The sequence below is a fragment of the Glycine soja genome, chromosome 2, assembly GCF_004193775.1.
Source record: "Glycine soja cultivar W05 chromosome 2, ASM419377v2, whole genome shotgun sequence".
Classification (NCBI taxonomy): Eukaryota; Viridiplantae; Streptophyta; class Magnoliopsida; order Fabales; family Fabaceae; genus Glycine; species Glycine soja.
This window is the reverse complement of record NC_041003.1, coordinates 49,260,169-49,282,422: the sequence shown is the minus strand read 5'-3', so window position 1 is coordinate 49,282,422 and position 22,254 is coordinate 49,260,169. Positions and strand designations below refer to the sequence as shown.

Sequence of the window (22,254 nt, the reverse complement as noted above, 5' to 3'; positions counted from 1 at the left end):
AGGGAAACGGGTTGGATATTTTCTGCAGCTCTATATAAAGGAAACGTGCATTTTGAATTTTGCGCGCTCAAATTGTGGTGGCATTTACGTTTACTCGGTAGTGCAGAATCAAGATCTCTGTAAATGGAGGACATGGACGAGATCGATGCCGTTCCTCAGGTCCATCTTTCACACATTTTGCCGCAAATTTTTGGTTTCGTATCTCTGTTTCGCTACCGAGGAAACTCGTAGAAAAAGAAAGCAGAAGAAAATTCCACAAACTACACGTTTTTCTCTTTTTAGTTTTACCGATTCATTAAATTTTTTCATTAGCATTCAGACAATGGAATGACACACACTGCGCTTTAGATCGATTAGTCTAAAACTTAAATGGCGCTATTGTTCTCCACGGATAACCAGATTACTGCAATTTGTAGGTTAAACTCTTTGTTTAAACTTGAATCGAATGTGTCAGAACATTCTGATTATGCTTAATCGTTACATTTATAGCTTCAAACAAGTAACACTTAGATATTTGATTCTCTAATGACTTTTAACTTTGTTGTTAATTTAGTTAGATTTGTTATAGCAATAGAATTAAGCTTAGTGTATAATAGCAACGGACAATTATCAGTCATCAGTGGCAAGAGGCATGCCTTGTCTTCATCAGTTTATGATGCCTCTGTCCTACCAGTTGCTACTTACTAGAAGTGACAAGTTTAAGAAGAATACGTTTCAATTTCATGTCGTGATTACTTCTAAGCAAGAAATTTGTTGGTAACTTGGTATGGTTGTGGTACAACAAATGTATTAAGTTTTTTGGTTTTATAATGCATTGCAAGCTGATATGGAGGTGATTAGCATAACTGAGAAATGGAGTAGATTAACATCTTGAAAAATTGAAGAGAAAACAGGGGGGGAGAGGGATAAGCTTACAAATCTTCTCAAACTTGTGTTGAATATATCTACGCAATATCAATGAGTTTTATGTAAGAAGTTTTACCTGTTTCATATTAGAAGTCAACATGTGAAAACATTAAAATGTAAGGCTTATCTGATAAACAAGTTTTGTAATAATGTAATTTAAAATGAACACTCATAAGATGAGATATCTCACCGATAACTTAAATTGAATACCGACTAAATTTATGGCTACATAATTAACTTTGATTGATATTGAACATTTATTAGCCTAGTGGGAAAAGGCTTTAAATTTTTATCTTTTAAATAGTTAATATTAGAGTGATATCTTAACCATATGTTCATATATAATTTCTTAGGGATTATACATTCAAGAGTCCTCGGGTTCAATAGTTGGTCTTGTAACCTTTTTACTTAAATGTTAGATTTGATTCACTGCAACCTCAGTTCTTAATTTGAAATTTTGGATTTTATACAGGTTTACATGGCTTGCATCCTAAACGGTAATAGGTAAGCTTCCTGTAATAGCTCAAATACCTGTTGCCTAATCTTGCATAAAATTGTTTGGTGCAACAACAAAATGACAGTTCCCTTGCACTGGGAGTGAAATGTGTGAAGAATGATGTTGCAGGAAGGATATTTGAAATTGAGTGGCAAATTGTTTAAGAAACATGGAAATTTAAATATAATGTTTAATTTGCCAATTATGACTGGCAAAAAATGGTTAGATAATTATAAAAGGTATATGCAGCTGAATGTGCTTGCTCCTGTTACATGTTTATGTTTTCCACCTTATTTTTCTTTACTTCTCTTTTAATGAACAAGTGTGAGTTCTCAAATCATTCTTTACAGAATAGGAGTTTCTTATTATGATTCCACCCTTCGCCAACTTTATGTACTTGAAATTTGGGATGATGGTGACAGAGGCTTTCCAGTTATTGATCTGGGTATGATTTCTTTACTTATCATTGTTGTATTTGAGTTCAGTTTTAGGTTGTGTTTTGCTCACCTTATTTTTGGTTTCTCTTCTTCTTAAAAGGAGAAGTTGTGCAAAACATAATTCTACAAAAGCTTTTTCAAGCTAAAAGTTTATAAAATTGCCAAACAACTTTAACTTTAATTTTAAAACATTTTTTTAAAATTTAACTCTAAAGTAGCTTTCAAGTTCCAAAAGATATGTATTGGAAAAAATCCGAGTCCCACATTGGGTACAGATAAGGCCAAAATATAATTTATAAGTGAGAGACAACCCTCATCCTATAAACTAACTTTTGGGATTGAGTTAGACCCAAACTCATTCTAAGAACATGTTCTCTTTCAATGCAAGTTTTCATTATTGTGCTTCGTATACCCTTATCATACCCTTATCGGCTTTAAGATGAATTCTCTTACTAGTTATGAATTCTAGTATACGATTGTCTTTGGCTTCCATAACTGGTGCAGTGAAATATCAAGCAAACCCTTTGGTTATTTACACAAGCACTAAAAGTGAAGAATCCTTCTTGTCTGCTCTGCAACAAAGTGGTAGGGGGCATCAACTGGTTGAGTTATGAAAGACTAGTTCTGGGACCCTTGACCTATTGAATTGATGAAGTTATGCAGATGGAGTAGCTGAGTCACCTACAGTAAAGCTTGTGAAAAGTTCAATATTCAGCTATGAGCAAGCCTGGCACAGGTATTGAATCTGCTAAGATCTTAAAGAGAATTTTAAGTCAAGTGTCTGCACTCTGTAGTGTACTTGTTGATGATATATTGAATTGTTGATAGACATTGTTTTGCGTGGACCTTTCAGATTCTTACTTAATATTTTGATATTAATCTTTGATCTATTTTTATACTTCGTATTGCAAATTATGTGTCTAATCTATGTAAGATTTCAAAATATTAATGGTTAAAAATTATCAAATCTAAAGACACATCCACACACAAAAGTAACAGTTGATTTAGGAATCTACCTTCTGTTTGAAATTCGGGTATTAGGTTCGTTTTTCCATCATACAAGTGGCATCATGGCCTCTCTTTCTCAACCTTGAAATGTTTCTGTTTTTTTATTGTTCTGCTTCAGTGAAAGGATTGAGCAAAAGTCTTGATAATTACCTCTTTTTTTTTGTTTTATTCAGCATGCATAATTTTTCGTGGTGGTTTCAAATGAGGCTATTGTATGACATCTTTTATTGGGTGAATTGTCAACTCCTTTTTATCCAATAAAAGGAAAAATAAATATGCTGCAATTTCTTTATTCTATTGCTTCTTCTACTTCCTGATTTTACAGATTAGTTTACCTGCGGGTGGCAGGGATGGATGATGGATTAAATGTGAAGGAGAAGATTTACTATGTGAGTCTGAAACTACCCACTATTGTCCTTGTATCTTAAGATTATCAATGCACATGCTTAAATTAGTAATAGAAATATTATTTGTTCTGAATTATTGTTGCTAAGTCTTGTATGGGAAAAATCTTTTGTCCTTTCAATTATTATTGCTATTGCAACACTCTAATAACTTGTATGCTTTTCCCTCTTCCTACCTCCCTGTTACAACTGCAGCTGAGTTCCATGATGGACTTGGGAAGTGAAGTACAAGTTCGCGCTAGTGGTGGCCTTCTTGCAATATTAGAGAATGAAAGGATTGTAGATACTCTTGAGCAAAAAGAATCTGGAAATACATCAATTACAATAGATTCTTTAGCAGAAATTTCACTGTATCCTTTTATTGCTCAGTGCTTAAAGGCAAAAACGTTCAATTTTGTGCTGTTTGAAAGGAGATAATGTTGAGTTCAGGTTTTGTCCTTTACTAAGGAGATACAGAAATAACTTTCTCAAACTTGATACAACAGCTCATGAAGCATTACAAATATTCCAAATAGACAAGCACCCAAGCCACATGGGAATTGGTAGAGCAAAAGAAGGGTAGTTGTTAACTTAATCTTAAATATTCTACTTTAAAAATAGGTAAACATCTAAGGCAGCGTCTTAATTACAGGTTTTCAGTATTTGGAATGATGAATAAGGTTTGTTGGAGTTGTTTGCATAGTTTGTGCCATTTTCTTGTGATATAGGACTAAGTGTTTGTCCTGTATGCAGTGCGTGACTCCAATGGGTAGACGTCTTTTGAGGTAACATGAATAAAAAATAGTGAGAATGTGAGATTTATAGCATACCCATTTCTCAAACTTCAGAACTTACGGTGACGATCCTCTCAAATTTTCCCCATTTCAGAAATTGGTTCTTAAGGCCTATACTTGATCTTGAAGTTCTAAACTACCGTTTAAATTCTGTATCCATCTATAGTCTAGTATATATGGTCTAATTATGCTTTACTAATCTGTAGAATCCAAGTTTCAGGTAGGAAGAAAATTTACTTTATTTAGTTATTGTCCCTTTGTAGGTGAAATATCAATTTACCACATATCTTCAACAAATTAATCATATAATCATGAAAAGTGCTGTTTTTCTTTGATGGGAAGTAGATATCTTTTTTTCTATGCTCAGAAGAACTTGTTGCCTTTACGAGAAACCTTGAAATCTGTGAAGGACATCCCCCACTTGCTGAATGTAAGAAATTTATCTCGAACTCTCTCATTTCTGTTTCTAATGAATTTTGTTTTCCTGTTCTTCTGCTCATTTGACTGTATGTCCGTTGTCTATTCTTGAAAGTCTCTTTTATAGATTGTTTTGTCTGGGCCCATTAAATAATTGAAAAAGAGCATGATGTATGCTCATTAAATTTTTTGGTAACTACAAAATTTTAACTCTCGATCATAAAATAATATTAATGATTGAAACATGATATTTTTAACTGACATACTACATTGATAATGTGCTTATATCTTATGAGTTATGAGCATATAAGTATTATTGAAGATAAGCCATACTGTTTTAGTACTATTATGAATGTGATGTTCCTTTTTTAGGCAAAAGCCTGTATTCTTTTTTTGAACATAAAGCCTGTATTCTTTGTATACTAACACTTTTGAAGATTTAATCAATCATTAAAGAAATTTGACTCTCCAAGCTCTATATGCACTAGCTCTGATTGGACATCTCTCCTGAAGGTAAAATTTCCTTTCATGCATTTATGCAATTATGCTTTTTGATATAGTCATATTCCCTTGTGCTGTTAGAATTCTTGTTAGTCCTGTTTTTATGCTCTCTTTTTTATTTTTTAGAGTATTTGTGCCCTGTTGCATGTAAACGAGATTTTTGAAGTCGGAATTTCCAAAGGTCTTCGAGAAGAATTGAAGTATTTAAACTTGGATATTGTTGAGAAGGTGCATTACATATCTGTTCTACTCAAGTGCATTTATATACGTTCTAGCTTAAATGACTCTATTTTTTATGAGTAACATTACTGCAGGCAAGTTCATACATAACAGCAGAACTTGGCTATGTCTATGAACTGGTACGTTTTATTTGTTTTTCTCCTATTCATTATCAGAAAGACAAGTGATTTTTGTGTGCATATAATGATGCTTTGATGCTTTAAAGCATCAGATTTCTGCACAGGTGGGGTCAGGGACAACCATCCTAAGAGTCAATGCAATTGAGAGATTTATTTAATTTGTTTGGATAATAGTGATAGTAGTTTTTCCTTCGTTTGGATTCCTGTTATTGTTGACAATGTCTTTTGCAGGTAATTGGTGTTATAGATGTAAATAGAACTAAAGAGAAGGGATATGCGACAGTGGTAAAAGAAGGTTTCTGTGATGAGGTTAAACCCAATGTCCTTGTTCCTTTTCATAGCTTTAGTGTGTGAATAAAATAAATTTAGGTAATATGCAATGGCCCTCAAGTTGAAAAATGTGTTATTCAAATTGTTTCCTCATACATGTATGTGCCTTGTAGGATGAGATTTAAACAGATGAATGAATCCATAGATGTCAAAACTTTACTCTAATGCATAAAATTTTCTTCTTTCATTGGCTAAAATTAATCTTTGCTGTGGCTAAGGTTTAATTTTTGGACTTTGGATAATTTTGTTATTGTGTAGTTAGATGAGCTGAGGCAAATATACGAGGAACTGCCAGAATTTCTGGAAGAGGTGACTTTTGGTGTAAATATTAATTGAGTAGAAAATTATATATATATTTTCATCATGATACATCTTTTGCAGGTTTCATCATTGGAATTAGCACAACTTCCCGTTCTATGCAAGGACAAGCGCATTCCTTGTATTGTTTATATACAGCAAATAGGTACTTCTGACTCTGAATTACATGTGTATCCATAAAATGTGGTAATGGGTCATTACGTTGCTCTTCCTTTCTGAAGTATATTTACTGATAGGCTGTTTTATTTTTGAATCACCCAATCCATAGAGGGTGATCACTATATCATCGGGCTTTCCTTGCACTAGTATTTTGTTGGATTATCATACCTTGTGCTTGAGCATGTGCAAAGTGAAGTAAATAGAACTGGAGACTGAGACCATTGGCCCAATGTTCAACACCTGTGTAGCCAACAAGAGTGATTCCTCTTCAAATATTCTTCTTTACAATAGGAAGTTTTCTAATGTTTTCTAGATTAAAGTTTATGCAATGGGCAGGACAAAGACTAAAAAAAGGTTTTTTTTTTCTTTCTTTTAGCTCCTTATTGGCTAGAGCCTAGAAAATAATTGCTTCCATTGCTTGTTATAATTTGAATACCTTTTTCCTCCCCAATCTCATCCACAAGAGAATTAAGTAACTCAGAATTTTTCTGCTGTCTTCACAAGTTGTGATCCATCAATAGACTTCACAAACATTATTGTGACTGTAGACCTTACTTAAAAATTGATCAAGAAACTGACATATTAAATTAGCCATGTTTGTCCCAGTGCTCCTTATGGTCCTTCAACATATTTTAGTGGACTCCATCCCCTTCTTGATAACTGGAACTCTTATGAATTATGATTAGTTGGAGATGGTAAACTTGGACCAAAGCTTCCAATGGCCTTAATCATTTGGAGAAAGCTTTTCGACTTATATTGTGAAAAGACAATTCAGCTTGGAACGACCACACTGAGCTATATATCGGTGGACCCTAGCCATTATTTTCGTCACATGCGTTACTTATGCTAGGTTTCCTCTTTCTTTTCTCTTGTCCCTTTTTCAACGGGAGTTTCTCATAGTTTACATATAATTCCTTCTAAAATAGTATCAGAGTTAGATTAATTAAAAGAATCACCCATCATATGATTCACATATCAAACCCCAAAAATACAAACATGAAGAAGTATATTAAAAAAAAAATTCAAGTTTACATTGATTAGATATAGTACCAAAATATAATATATAGTTGGAAGACAATCCATACCCTATTAGTTTTTTGGGTTAAATTCAAATACACATTCTAAAAAATCCAAAGAGTCTTTCACCACCATGTAGATTTCAAATTCAAAATCTCTATAACACTATTAGAGAGAATATAAAGGAGAGAAACAAACAGAACAATGAATTAAAAAAATTAAACATTTTTTTAGTCCCGTAAATATTACTGGATTTTCTTTTAATCCTTCCATTTTTTTTCATTTATTATGATTGTCGCAAATTTTAAAATTTTGCAAATAATCCATAATCACTTGTGATAATATGTCATACATCTTGTTATCTCACATCAATCATTATTGAAGTGACGCGTAAAATTGTATAACTAGATTGCATGCTGCCTTATTGCTAAGTAGTAATAGGATTATTTAAAAAAAAAAATGGCAAAAATCAAATGAAGCCATAGGCCCATAGTAAGTATGACAGAAAATATGTCTTCGCAAAAAAGAAAAGAGAATAGAAGTGAAAACAGTGAGGGAACGCAGGGAACATAGTAGACAAAAACAGAGAATATAGAACAGTGACAAAAAGGCAAAACCTGAGACTGGGAAAATCAGAGAAATGAACATGCAGAGCCTAAGGTGAGTCCAGTCGCCAGCAAGTTGCTGAAGAAGGAACTGTAAATTGAAGAGAAAACCGCAGGAAGATGCTTGGCTTTTAGATATCCCTTTTCTGATTTCTCGGATATAACAAAAATGTCCTTTACAAAAAGCTCTGGACCACCATGTTGATGTTGTCATGACGCTTGCAGCCACCATTTGCCATCACGAGGAATCCTCAACTCCAAGTGTCCCACACAGTGATTTACTGGGTGGCGCTGCCCTGCTGCCATTGTGGCTGTTTAACAACACTAATTTACATTTTTTTTCATTGCAATTTGTCTTTCGGATGTTAAACAACACTGGATATTTTATTATTGCATAATGCATATCTTTTTTTTTTTTTTTTTGTCTACTGTAGGATATTTAATGTGTATCTTTGAAGAAAAACCCGAAGAAACCACTCTGGAGCAACTTGTAGATTGGGAATACACAGTATGTTACTATGTTGGCGTTTGCACTTGGTCAAGTGATTTTCATAATTAATATGTTATATTCTGATGGTAGTCATTTCAAATACAGTTTTGTGATACAGATGGAGAGACAAAAAAATACTTTTATCGTACGCCAAAGACACGAGAATTGGACAGTCTGCTGGGAGATATCCACCACAAAATTCTAGGTATTTTAAGCATACATCTGATAATTCCCTATTTTTATTTATTTATTTATTTACTTTGAAATAAGTAGCTGAGCCTTTGCCCAGGCTTGTAACATGCTCTAACCTTGAAATGAAAAAACTCCATTTAAAATCCAGTTGAATGCCAATCCATGAATTTAGTTCAGTCATGTTGAGGTGCTTTGGAAAGCGGCGGAGAAACAAACACACTCTATAAAGATGCAATATTACGTGTAGATTTGTAAGAAATTAGAGTTTAATAAAAAAATATATGAAATTTCTTGACACAGCTTATGTGGTATAAGAGCTATGCGATGTAATAGATAATATTGAGCTTGCCTTCAAAATTCAAATTGTAACACTTGGTCTCTGGTGCAAATCTTACTTATTTATGAATTCTGTTATTCAAGATATGGAGAGGGCGATTGCCAGAGACTTGTTTTCACGTATACTGTTGTTCCGAACCCATTTGATAAAGGTGGCAACTTTTGCAGCTGAACTGGACTGGTAAGATAAATTGTCATTATAATAACTGGCACTTGCTCAGACATTTTTTTTTATCATTGATAATTTTATTTCAGCTTTTTGTCAATGGCATTGGTTGCACGGCAGCACAATTATGTCAGGCCTTCATTGACTGAAGAAAATTTGCTTGATATAAAAAATGGAAGGTTCAAACCATCTAGTTTATAAGAACCTCTTGGAAATTGAGAATCATTGATGTGGTTAATGATAAAATCTGGTTTTGTTTGTAGGCATGTTTTGCAGGAAATGACTGTAGACACATTTATTCCTAATGACACTAGGATTCTTCATGATGGTAAATAGATGTAGACATACATAACTAATATTAGCTAACTTATATCATTGAAATCCATTTTGATCAAATTATATTGTTATTAATCCCTGTTCCATTGCTCTTTACATTAGGAAGAATTAATATCATCACTGGTCCTAATTTTTCTGGAAAAAGTATCTATATAAAGCAGGTCAGTTATTAGTTCTTTAGCTTTCTTGTATATGTATTCTGTAGGATTTTGATCATACTGTTTTAAATAGCAATTATGTTGAAAAGGTCATTCTACGACATTAATTTCTAGTCTCCAAAAAGAATGTTTCTAACTTCAAGTGTCTAAATGAAAAAAGTGATGCAGAACTATTCTTTAGCAGTACGTATATCAAGTTATCAACTTCTGGTTGTTAATATTCATCTGGTCTAACAACCTACAAACTACAATTGTTAATATTTATCTAGTCTGTTTTGATTTGAGTTTTGCATATTTTTATTTTCTGATATTCACTCGTAACAATGTTTTCCTGTTATCCAATTGAAAAAGAATTTAATTACCTTGTATTTTTGGGATAAAAATTACTTTAATTATTATTATTTAATAATATTTTTATATTTTTCTTGATAAATACAAGAATATATCAAATTTACTACATGGCATCACAATTTAATAATAATATAAAATTATTTTATGCAATATTGAAGTTAAACTCTTTTTTTTTTTACATTTCTTGTACTATCTTGTTTTTGTATGATTACCTCAAGGTTCAATGACCGACTGTAAATAAAAATAAAATCTTAACATTTTTATTGTTTTATGTGATGAGCTCATGTTTATCCACCTTTTGAGAGCAAAGGATTTTTGTGAGGAACTGTATTGAAGACTAAAAATTATTGGCTTCCACATTAAAGTTCTTTAGATAGTTGATTCCTTAACATACAGTCTAATGTGTGGCTATTACATGATGCTACAACCTTGCTCCTTGTTGGTCTATGATCATAAAGTAATGAGAGGTATTTTGCAGGTTGCTATAATTGTTTTTCTCTCCCACATTGGCAGTTTTGTGCCAGCTGATTCTGCAACTGTGGGTCTGACAGATAGGTATCATTTTCTTATGAATCGTGTCCTTTGTGAAATGGGAGTTACATTATTGTATGCTGATCTTAGTTTTACAATTATAATGTTTAGTTTTTTTTTCCTTCGGGGGGGTGGGGGGTATATTTTAGAATATTTTGTGCAACAGGAAGCAGGCTTATGACAGCTGAACAATCAACATTTATGATTGATCTACATCAAATAGGGATGATGCTCAGGTATACCAAGATAAAGGCTAATAAGGATATCTCCAATACATTGAAGTATTGAACATAAAGCGATCATAGGAAAAATCTGTATAATCTCCTAGTATTTGGACTATGATGCAGGATGCTCCTCTCTTCCATATTATTCACTTATTTGGTTAATTAATCATTTGGTCTCTATATTCATGCCAACTTTTTGTTTGAGTCCCTATACCTAAAAACTTTACATTTTAGTCCCCATACAAGCAATGTTTTTATTTTAAAAGCTTTAGTCTTTATGCCTCCATTTTGTGATGGTCTTACACCACCAGAAAACTAACAAGGATTAAAACATAACAAACTTGCTTGTATAGGGACTAAAACGTAGAATTTTTAGATAGAGACTAAAATGATTAATTAAACCCACTTGTTTTATAATTGTAGATGTTTTTCTGAATGGTTTTATCTGAACAATTAAATAGATGGAGGTTTCCAGGAGATTTGTAGTTTATTAAAAGAACAGTGTGTGTATAACTGTATATGTGTGTGTGTGTTATTTTTTTCTTTTAATGTTGAGGAACCTGCAGGCATGCTACTTCGCGTTCTCTGTGTCTGGTGGATGAATTTGGTAAAGGCACTCTTACAGAAGGTCTGTTAATTCAATGTCTATTAAGTGTCTGAATCATAAATACATGGAATGTGTGTACTGCAGATGTTAGTTTTTAGCATAAATTTTTTTTGCTCAGCAAAGATAGATATATATATATATATATATATATATATATATATATATATATATATATGTAGAAGAGTACCAGAGGTACTAAGGTACAAATAGTTTGTTTCTTGTGAATTTGGTTCCAAATCAGATTAATGAATCTAGAAAGGAAACAAATCCAGGCCACTGTTACAGTATTACTAGCTCCTATAAAGTATAGTTGTATCCTCTGCTAATACACAAAACCTGCTCTAATATTGCTAGACCATTGATTAAAATGAATGGAGTTTTTAGCATAAATGTTTTGATCTTCCTTTCAGATGGAATTGGTCTACTTGCTGGGACCATAAATCACTTTGTCACAACTGATGAACCTCCAAAGGTTTAAGACTTCTTTTCCTGAAAATGTGTAATATATATGTTTTAATTCAACTTTTCACTTTTCAGGAATAATCATTTTCTGAGCAGCATGCTTTTAATTTCTTCACAGTATTATCCTGTGATGAACATCTTTATGCTTCCAGTTGCCCTCGGGACATGTCTATAAACTTATAAGTGTCTGATCCCTTTCAAAGTCTATTTTTGTTATTTCTATTAGTTAACTGGTTACGAATCGTTCCATTTGATTAAATATTTATGAACTAATCAATGTTCAGTAATCATGAGTAGAAGTTAAAAGTTCATTCCTTTATCTTTGTTGAAATAAAAAAAAAAAACATTTTTGTACACTCTCGAGCATCAGTTTTCTAGGACATTGTTTTCGAAATACAATTTCCCTGGAAATTTTATTAAAAGGAAGTACTAATTACTAACTATTAACTCAGACCCTAGACTCAAATTGTAATCGAAATGTATAAGCACATGACTGGTGTAATGACTATATGCAGTTTCTCATGGAGAGATTGTAACTGCCATTTATTCTGTTAATTTTGTAGGTTTTTGTGTGCACTCATCTCATGGATTTATTGCATGGGCATTCCTTGACCAAGGTTATGCACTTATACTTGTGAATCATTGTGGAAAGTGTTTGAACTCCTCAGTTGAGTGATCATAAACATAATTCCTTTGGACTATTTCAGTCTGAGCAGATTAAGTTTTACACAATGAGTATGCTGAGGCCTGACGAAAATTCCACACATATTGAAGACATTGTATTTTTATACAGGTATCTTTTTGTTGATTCAGCCATGCAGTATGCTCAAAATTATATTTATCGTCATAAGGTCATTTGATGCCAAAGAGTTTGAAAGCAATTACTGAATTAGGAATGCTATTATACTTCACCTTCTCTTGATCATACAATTTAACAAATATATATATATATATATATATATAACGTAATAAACGAAAACAATTTAGTTAGGCTCTGGAGATGGAAAACTGAATGCCAAAATTTATATATTTAAGCATGCATCTGTTTCAGTTAGATCATCCTGATACATTATAATCTGCGCGTGAATGATAGTATTTGGTTTATGCAATGCACTGTGCAGAGGAGATTTCCTTGTACTTTGTCTGGACTATTGAGATTAGTATAGAATTGAAGTGGTTTTGCTATCTGTGGAGATTTCATCTTCGTTATTATCATATTCCTCACAGGCTTGTCCCTGGGCGTGCCCATCATAGCTACGGTATGCTTTTGCTTTATCAGTATTTTATATCATTGATTAGTAATAAAACACTTTCTAACACAGTAAAGAGAAACATTAGCAACACACTTTTTAATACATCATTTAGTGAGTTAAGTTTAAATAAATTTCAGCAAGAAAGTGTCTTTAAAAGAGTGGATTAGTATATTACTAACATTTTTTGTTATATCAATTGATACACCGATGAAAATGATGTGTGGTTTTTGGAATCCTGCAGGGCTGCACTGTGCACTGCTTGCTGGTAATTTACAAAATTGCTTTTAAAAATGACATTTTCTGATCAAAAGAGTACGCAACGGCGTTGCATATTGTTCATTCTTTCCTTTTAGTTGATAACAAAAATGTATAAAGCAGCTCTTATTTACTTATTTATTTATTTATATTAGAATAAGCTGTACGGTTCATGCAGGTGTACCAGAGGAAATCATAAAAAGAGCAGCAGCTGTGTTGGATGCCATTTCAAATAATAACCATGTTGAGCGGTTATGCAATGAGAACGTCTCTGCTCAAGATCGTCAATACAAGGTGTCATCAATTTTCAAGATTCAAATTATGGCTTTGGAGATATTGTTTACTCTCCGAGACATGTTAATTTATATTTCTGAATGGAATGCAGGATGCCATGGAGAAATTGTTGGAATTTGATATTGACAAAGGCGACTTAAAACTTTTCTTTGAGGATGTATTTTCTCTAGTTCTTAATGCTTCGTGACTGAACTGAAGTCTTCTGTTGGTGGTTTTCGTAGGCATTATTGAGACGCCATTTGTGATCATATGACATTTGTTTCAAGATGAGTTGCTTACCTATCGAATTCTATTGTATTGAGCAATCCTTTTATGGAGAACTAATTGAAAAAGAGACACTTCATGCCTCTATCTTTATTACAATTACTTCTTGATGATAGTGATAACATCTTTTGCTAGGAAAACTGACTGCAGGTACATATCGAAGTTTTGTGAAAGAAATAAAAATAATTATATATATATATAATTAATTTAGGAATAAGAGATATGTACATTTAAGTTTTTAACTCCTTGTGTTTAATCACTTTATGTTTCAATTTATAAATTTTATTTTAATTGAAAAAATATGTGTAATTTTTTAGATATAATAATTTGCTAGTATATATATACACATCTCAAAATTAAGGTCTCTTTTCGTTTGTTTAAATTTATTTATTAAAGAAATGTTTTTTTAATAAGATAAGTAATTTTTACTTTTTTATTTTGTTTGTTCAAACTATGTTTACTCAAAAAAATAATATTATATTTTTTATGAAGTAAATCATATTTTCTTTAAAAAAAATACTTTTTTTAGTAACACTTTCTTGATTTTAAACAACAGTCCAAAGAGGAGGAATTCAGGACGGACAATATTTGGTCGAGGACAAAGATGTGCATTTTTATTATAAAATAGCGACATATGACCACAAGAAGCAAAACGCAAATATATTTAAGATGTGTTTGTCAAAGACTCAAAATTTATAGCTTTGCACTTGACATTAGATACTTTTATTTATGGTCGGACACTTTGATTCTTGTGATTGCAGAAGGTATTTAAATAGTAAAGAGATTAATAGAACGTGCATTAAAAAATCATTTACTATAATGGATAAAACATTAATTATTAAAATTGTATTTGTTTAATAAAAATTGTAATATAGGTATATTGTAAATTTATTTTAAGAGTGTATATAATATATTTTTTCTGGCATTATTGATAATATACATTAATTTGGTACACTAAAAAATTAATTATTATTATTGTAATGTATTTTTTTAATCAGCAAATGAATATTATTAACAGAGCGAATACAAGTGATACTCCAAAGAGAACATGCATATAGTGAATAGCAACAAATGGAGCGACTGAGGGGAGGTTCTGGAAGTGTGGGGAACGGGGTGGACATTAGGTTCTGGTAGGATGTCTCTACACAAGCTTTGCATCCTCGATTTGGCGTCGCTGTTATGAAACTGTAAAGTGTAATGGATATGATCAAGCTTAGATCCTGGTCATGGTTAAAGGCAAAATTGCATGGGGTGTGGAACTATTGAAACTCTAGTGTGGGGATCTGTGGTTGGTTATTATTGTGAGGTATGGCTACAACATGTTTCTCTTCTTAATTACATGTATCAATACTGCTCATACTATTAAAAACTATTCCTTTATTCTTTACTATAGTAATTACTTATAACACGTTATATTATATATAAAACCCCTTCATTAATCGTTAATATAGATAGACATACATTCTATTTATTATTTGGTTGTTAAACTCTTTAATTAATTAGCTACTAGTATTATTATTACTATTATTTAAATTTATAATGTTTTACAAATTATTTAAACTCAATCAAAACTACTACCAAAAAATAAACTCTATCAAAAGATACTGCATTAACAAATTAAGAGAAACTACACAATCGACCCGTATCTTTGAAATATAGTTCCCATGGACCATAAACAAGGTAGCATATAATAGATCTAATTAAAAGTCATTAATAATTGCATTAAAAATCAAAGTTCAAATCTCCTTAAGATTGACGACTAGATAGGATTTATACACGAGAATATATATCCTCCAAGATTAACTCTAATTTTAACGACAAGGAATAAATACAATTATATTGTAAACGAAAAAAAAAAAGCGATCGAAGAATGACAGTGATACGATGAAGCCATAAAAGGTAACCTGTTGTGTTGATGGCACCGTGCAGAACCTGAGGCTCTCTCTCTAACAACTATGAGACCTTTTGGCACGAGGGGGAAACGAAATATGAAGGCCATGCTTTGATTTCTTGCTATGGGATAATGTTTGTGGCTTCCCAAGGTTTTCCTTCTTTGGGGTTTTCAGAACACAAACATTACCATCGCATGTGTATATTTTAGATTCTTCTGGTGAGCCCTCGGAGAAGCACCCACAGATGTTTGAGAGGTACATAGCAAATTCAGAATATATATATATATAATGATCAGAAATATACAATGCAATTGACTCTCAAACAAATATGTGATGCCACCCCCTTGTGTATATATACTTGTGGTAATTGCGCCCACCAGCTAGCCTATAAATAATATTAATGTATTTTTTTGGTACATGTAATAATATTAATGTAGGGTCAAGGTTGGCTTGCATGCCGCTTCAACATATATGTGTTCCTTATTTGTTTATCAATATTTAGGGTCACGCGTTGCCTTCCATTCAGAGAAAGTTTCACATTGGTCAAATGGTTTATTAGTATCAAAACGTGTTGGATTATTGGTTGCTTATTTTTCCGTGTGTTCACATCTTCCATTTTAAATTGCTTGCTTCCTAGCTATAACTACGCACTAGTATTTTTTAATCATATTTTCCCTATATCCATGTATTATAGGAGTAGGAACTGTGCGTGACGTTGTATATATGATGACAAACACTGCTTGCTGGAAAGGAAAATGCTAAAAACTAAATATACTTGTCGTCTGGGAGATAAAAAGTACAAAAAATATTTATTATATTGAAACATTAAAATCATTTAAAATATGTAATAAGATGTATGAAATACTCCTTAATTAATTTAAGGATAATGGTTTCGGAATCTTCATTAAAATTGTTTTTTTTTTCTTTCAGAAGAAAAAAAGTAAAATGTAAGATATGCTTTAGCAACAGATACAAAAATCTACGCTCATTAAATAAAACATTCTGGTTAGTAATGATAAAAAAAAAACTGTCAAAAAATGTTAAAATTTGAAGAACAAAAAAAAATGACAAAAGTTTGCGACGTTCTATCATGTATGTATTGCCGACGACTAGTGAGCTTGCAAGCTAGGGTTCAAAGCACGTGGATTGCAAACAACAAAAAAAAAAAAAAACTCAACTAACCCATGACTCGTATGAATGATGCATCGACAATTCGACATAGTCAAAACTGAGTTCAAAGAAAGGCAGTTTTACCCACTCAGATCAGCACTCAGCAGGCATCGCCTGTTCGCTCAACAGTGCACACGTCAAATAATTAAGATTAAGACTCCACGAAAAAAAAAAACTGCAAACGATTTTTTTAAAAAATAATGTAACCTTTTTATCTGTCTGCCACTATTTGAATTTTTATGACATAAGGGCACGAAGTTTTGGGTCAAAATGCATGATGCAGTAGGACACGTTGTTCAGACTAGTAAAATTGTTACTCAACATTATTTCTATTTTTTATTAAACAATACTTTAAATCTTTAAGTTTATACTAAATTTATTTCAATTCACACTCAAATTTAAATTTAATTAAATCTAACATATTTTCAAACTAGTTAATTATTAATTTAATTACTTTAGGTCAGTTAAAGTATAATTACAAACATTATATATATATATATATAAGCAAGCAAATTAAAATACTAATTTATTTATTTTTACAATAAAGGAAATATAGGAATATTTGGACTATGCACTACCAGAAAAGCGGTGTTTAGCCACGGTTAACCAGCCACGCTTTTAGTAACCATGGATAAGATAAAAGACTGTTGTTAAGGATTGCCATGCTATCACCGTAGCAAAAATAATCGGCAAATATTAAAAAAACTTTCTCCCAATTTTCTTTCCCTCGTTTATCTTTCACTCTCTCCCTCCAATTTTTCTTTCCCTTGTTTAGAAACACACTCCCTTTCATATGATTTGGCATTCCATTATTTAGGTTTTTTAGATGCCCAGGAACAAAATACAAAATGAAAGAACTTCTTTATTTGACATCTATCCTTCATTGCTAATAAAGAAAATTAGAAGTATTTGTTTACTTGCCTTCTATATATATGTGTTACAAATGACTCTTTTCCTTTAATTTTCATGTGATATAGCATAATTGTCTTGATTCATGGTTCTTTCTGTTTTCAGACTCCTAAGTTAAAAACCTTCCTTTTGCATTGCAATATTGAAAAAATAGCCGTTATAATTTTCTCCATAACTAATAAACTGCACACCTACAATACAAATACTCTTTGCAACTAAAACATAAAATCTTACATAAGATATTCCCCCTCTCACAAGAGTGAAATATAGAAGAGAAGAAATCTTTCTTGGGTGTCAAATATTTTCCTTTGATTTCTTTTTTTTTTAGATTCCATATCATGATATCTGATAGGTGTGCAGCTTGCAAGAATCAAAGAAGAAGATGCCTTCAGATTGCATTTTCTATTCATATTTTCCTGTCAATGATCCTCAAAGATTTGCTTGTGTTCATAGAATCTATGGTGACAACAATGTTGGAAAAATGCTTTCAGGTGTTTTAAATACATAATAATATTTGATATCAATGTGTTTATGTTTGTCTATAATATGCAATTTTTTTTTTATCAATATCAAAGTTAGAATATGTCATGCAAAGTCAATAAGATTATGTTACTAAATAATAACCTTTGTATATTTTGATGTTGCAGCAAACTCCAGCAAGCTTACGCGAGCAAGCTACAAATTCTAAGTATTTTGAAGCACAATTTAGGACTCAAGACCCTATTTATGGATGTGCTGGAATGATCTCTGAATAATATGAAGAAATCAACAGTACAGAAATTGCATTTGTCAATGTCTAAACTCAAGTTGCTTGTCACAAGCTTCAAGCCCCATAGGCAAAAGTTGATCGATCAAACTTCAATGTCTTGTCAACAATTGAAACTGAACCAAACTTTGATGTCTTGTCGATCAGCATAAAGCAGCAGCACAACAGAGTTTCAATGGGATAGGCAAGTTCCTTGGTTTAATTAAAACTACCATTTCCAATTGATACAAAGCATTTGATTTATATTTACTTTGATGTCACAATCATTTTCAAAACCTCAATTGCTTTTGGAGTCTTTTCTTGTTGTCGTTGGAAAACATAGAATAATGCTGAAAGAGTTGTAGTACTTATTATTGAATAAAATGATTATTTATGTGTTGCTATTTTATACCATTTACACAATCGCACTGTTTTCTTTACACAAAAAATAATAAGTATCCATATGTGTAAATCTTTAAATAATCAAAATACTAATGCAAAATGCTCGTAGATTTCAATTTTGCAATGTTCCAGCTTTGCAAAGATATTTAAACATTAAATTTGTAAAACATAGATGTAAATTAAATTATATAACTAAATAAAATAGACTTACTCAATGATTCATTCATATTTAGAAGAAATTTTCATAAAATTTAATTGAAAATATTTTTGGAAATTATTCAAATTCTTTTAAAATGAAGAAAAAATATAGCATCTTGAATTAGTTAATAATTTTAAAAATGTGGACTCCGTTGAAATGAAGGTCATATTAATAAAAAGATTGTCCTTATCATATTGACACTTAATGACTTTATATAATATTTTGCACTATGACCTCAAAAAAAATATTTTGCACTAATAAAATACAATTTGAAATATGTTAGAATTATGTAGACAATTGATTAATGAAATGCATCATTTTAACCTAAATTCATAATTCTAACATATTTCAAATCATAAATTAATCAATTGTCTACATAAAAAATTAATTAAATACATTTCATTATTTAATTAAACCTAATTAAATTAAGAAAATAAACACGTTGGAAATTCGGCATTTGAAAAGCCATACTCCCTTTGTACTCCACATATAGTGAGACTAATATGCTTCTACATTATTTTTCTTCTTTTTTAATTTTTTTTAAACATTCAGATTTTTTTATTAAACTGACAACCCCTAGGCCTAATAGTGACATATAATTAAAATTGATGAGATATTATTAGAATATATATATAGGGACCTGCATGTTTGGTTGAGCGTTTACACCTAAACATCCGTCACCTTGATGCTAAAAATATTTGCTTTTCCGTCAACTTAAATATTCGGACGTGGATTTATAAGAAAACATGGATCCTAAACGCATATCCAGACACACTATTAGATTTATTTATTTTTTATCGCTATTGCGCAAACACAAAAAATGCATAAAAAGTTCATTAGATCCTTGTTTGGCCAAAAAACTAGCACAACAACACATCCGGTTTTTTTTTATCAGTACAATAAAATAACAAATTGGTTAGTGAGAGTCATGAACATTCCTAATTATAGTTGGCTTATGTCTAATTTGGTGTACTATTTGATAACTACTTGATGTCACAAAATATTTTAAAATGTAATATCAACTATTGCATTTTGATACTTGGTACTTATGTGGGTGCGTTGATCCACCAAAATATTACACATATTGTATATTTGTCATAATCACATCACATATTGTAAATAGTTAAATTGATAAAATTTAACAGTTGCTTTAAAAGTTATGTACTAATGTGGGTGCGTTGATCCATCAAAATAAATAACCTAATAGTCAAGTGTGAAACTTTATGTAATTTTAAATTGAAAAACTTGAAGTTTTGAATTCATAACTTGATCTCTCGGAGGAGGGGTTAAGCACCTGTAACTGGCTTCTTTCCATCAACGAACAAGCCCATGGTTTTGAACCACCGCATCAGATTTCGATGTTCCTTCACATATAGCCACGCTTGAAGAAATTTAAAGAGGCTCTCGTTCACTCCTCGTTCCTCAATGTAACTGTGAAACGCATCTCTCATCTTTTCATCTAGTTCCCTGTAATTTACAGAAAGTCAATCAAAACTCAAAAAAAAAAAAAAAAGCCTATAGCATTCCCAGTTTCCCCACTTGAAAACACTTTGAATTAATTTCCAAGAGAAATTTAACAGGTATATGATAAAACACAAAACAGCCATTCTATTTCTAGGACAACACGAAGGTTCATATCTTCCAACAGTAAGAACTTTTTGTTCTCCCAAAATGCAAAACACAATTCTGCAGCCTATCTTTTCTCACCAGCCAACAGGAAAGAGCATCAAAACGAATCACATAACGTTGACCTTAATTGAGTTCCAAAATGAAATGAAGTAACTCGCATGGTAGAGATATTTTCAACAAGTTATTACTATAGAAAAACAAGAGCCTATATGCAACTACTCCTGTTACTTATTACAGAAATAGAAGAGCGCTGAGTGGAGGGCATTCTACTTCAACTCCATTCTTTTAATCCTAAACTCCTAATATCTACAAAAACTTCAAAGTTTCTTCCCAATATCTGCATTTTATAGCTAATATAGAACTCAGTTTTCTAAGAATTTGGGTTTTGGACTTAACTCAATCTCAAAATCTGGATTAGAGTAAGGAGTGATTCCCCACTTATATGTACTATTTGGTCATATAACTAGTTACGTGATATCTCCAACACACCCCCTTTCCCTGAAGATTAGATATAAGGTAAAGTTTGCAAGATTGAATAATGGTAGATGATCAGTGATCCGATAACAACCCAACAACGAGTGGGCCTAATATGTCCAACAGCAATCACTAGGGTTCTAATGCCATCTTAGAATTTCAAAAGCTAACTCATGTCGTAAGTGTTGTTCCCCACTTAAATCATATCACCAGTAAACGTGGAATCTTCATCCGTGTTTGATACATCTTTTTCCACCTTATACTATTAAGTACTCTAGAGATTGCAATGACATTAATTTAAGAGTTTAATGGTGATGCAATGACTGAGGTGTATAGTTTTGTAAAAGCCAACAAACCTACTATAAGTGATGATGATTTGTGATTGGATGAGTGCATAACTTATTTTTCCTTAATTTAATTCCCAATCTCCAAACCTACACTACAGAAGCATAAACCATAAACAAACAAAAAAAGTTGAGAGCAACGAGCACAGAACTCACGCGAAAACAGGGCCGGTGTATTGGGAGGGGATGAGGAGGTAGCCGGAGTCCTGGACCTTAGGCCTCATGGAAACAGAGTGAATCCCAAGAGCATCCTCGTACAAACCGCAGAGGAAAATCAAGGATTCGTTCTGCTGAGGTTTGGAGACATCGACGTGGATGAAGAGCTGGTCGATGGCGGAATCCTCGTCCTCGGGGGTCAACAACCGCATCACATAGATGCTCACCTCTTCGTTGCCGTAGCTGCGCTTCAGAACCGGACCGTGCGAGTCCAGAGCTCCCTTCACGATCGTGAACGGCGATGGAGCACTCACTTTCTGTAACGCACGTGACTCATTCATTCGATGTCTAAACCCTAATACAAAAACAGAGTGAGAGAGAGAGCTTACAGGGGGCATGTTCATTTTGGCGACTTCTTGATAGTGATCCTTTAGGGAGCGGAGGAGCATTGAGTTCACGGAGGAGGAGATGCCGCCACCTCCTGACGAATATGGCCGCCGGAGACCACCCACGGCGCCGACCAAGCCTCTCTTCCACATTACGTTTACTCTGCTTATATTCCTGCGCTGTGTGCGACTGTGTGTTGTGGCAGACTACTCGACTCAAAAACATTACAACGAAATTATATTTGTTATTTAATGTAGTACTATTTCATTATAACATTATTAGGAATTTAATTTTTTTT

At 32.3% G+C, this 22,254-nt stretch overlaps 1 protein-coding gene, 1 long non-coding RNA gene and 1 pseudogene across 2 annotated transcripts; 1 reads left to right on the top strand and 2 right to left on the bottom strand.

The window, feature by feature from the left end:
- Positions 1 to 29: 29 nt before the first annotated feature.
- Positions 30 to 13,748, top strand: LOC114402375 (annotated as a pseudogene).
- An 846-nt stretch (positions 13,749 to 14,594) lies between these two features.
- Positions 14,595 to 15,883, bottom strand: LOC114402383. Its single transcript, XR_003664427.1, has 2 exons — positions 15,554 to 15,883; positions 14,595 to 14,834 (listed from the first exon to the last, which is right to left on the bottom strand). It is a non-coding gene; the product is annotated as an uncharacterized LOC114402383 (long non-coding RNA).
- A 4,096-nt stretch (positions 15,884 to 19,979) lies between these two features.
- On the bottom strand, positions 19,980 to 22,179 carry LOC114402364 (mitochondrial acidic protein MAM33-like). The gene is made up of 3 exons (XM_028364907.1): positions 21,959 to 22,179; positions 21,570 to 21,886; positions 19,980 to 20,433 (listed from the first exon to the last, which is right to left on the bottom strand). Exons 1-3 carry the CDS (start codon positions 22,106 to 22,108, stop codon positions 20,253 to 20,255), a joined length of 648 nt encoding a protein of 215 aa, XP_028220708.1. The 5' UTR covers positions 22,109 to 22,179; the 3' UTR covers positions 19,980 to 20,252.
- Positions 22,180 to 22,254: the final 75 nt, after the last annotated feature.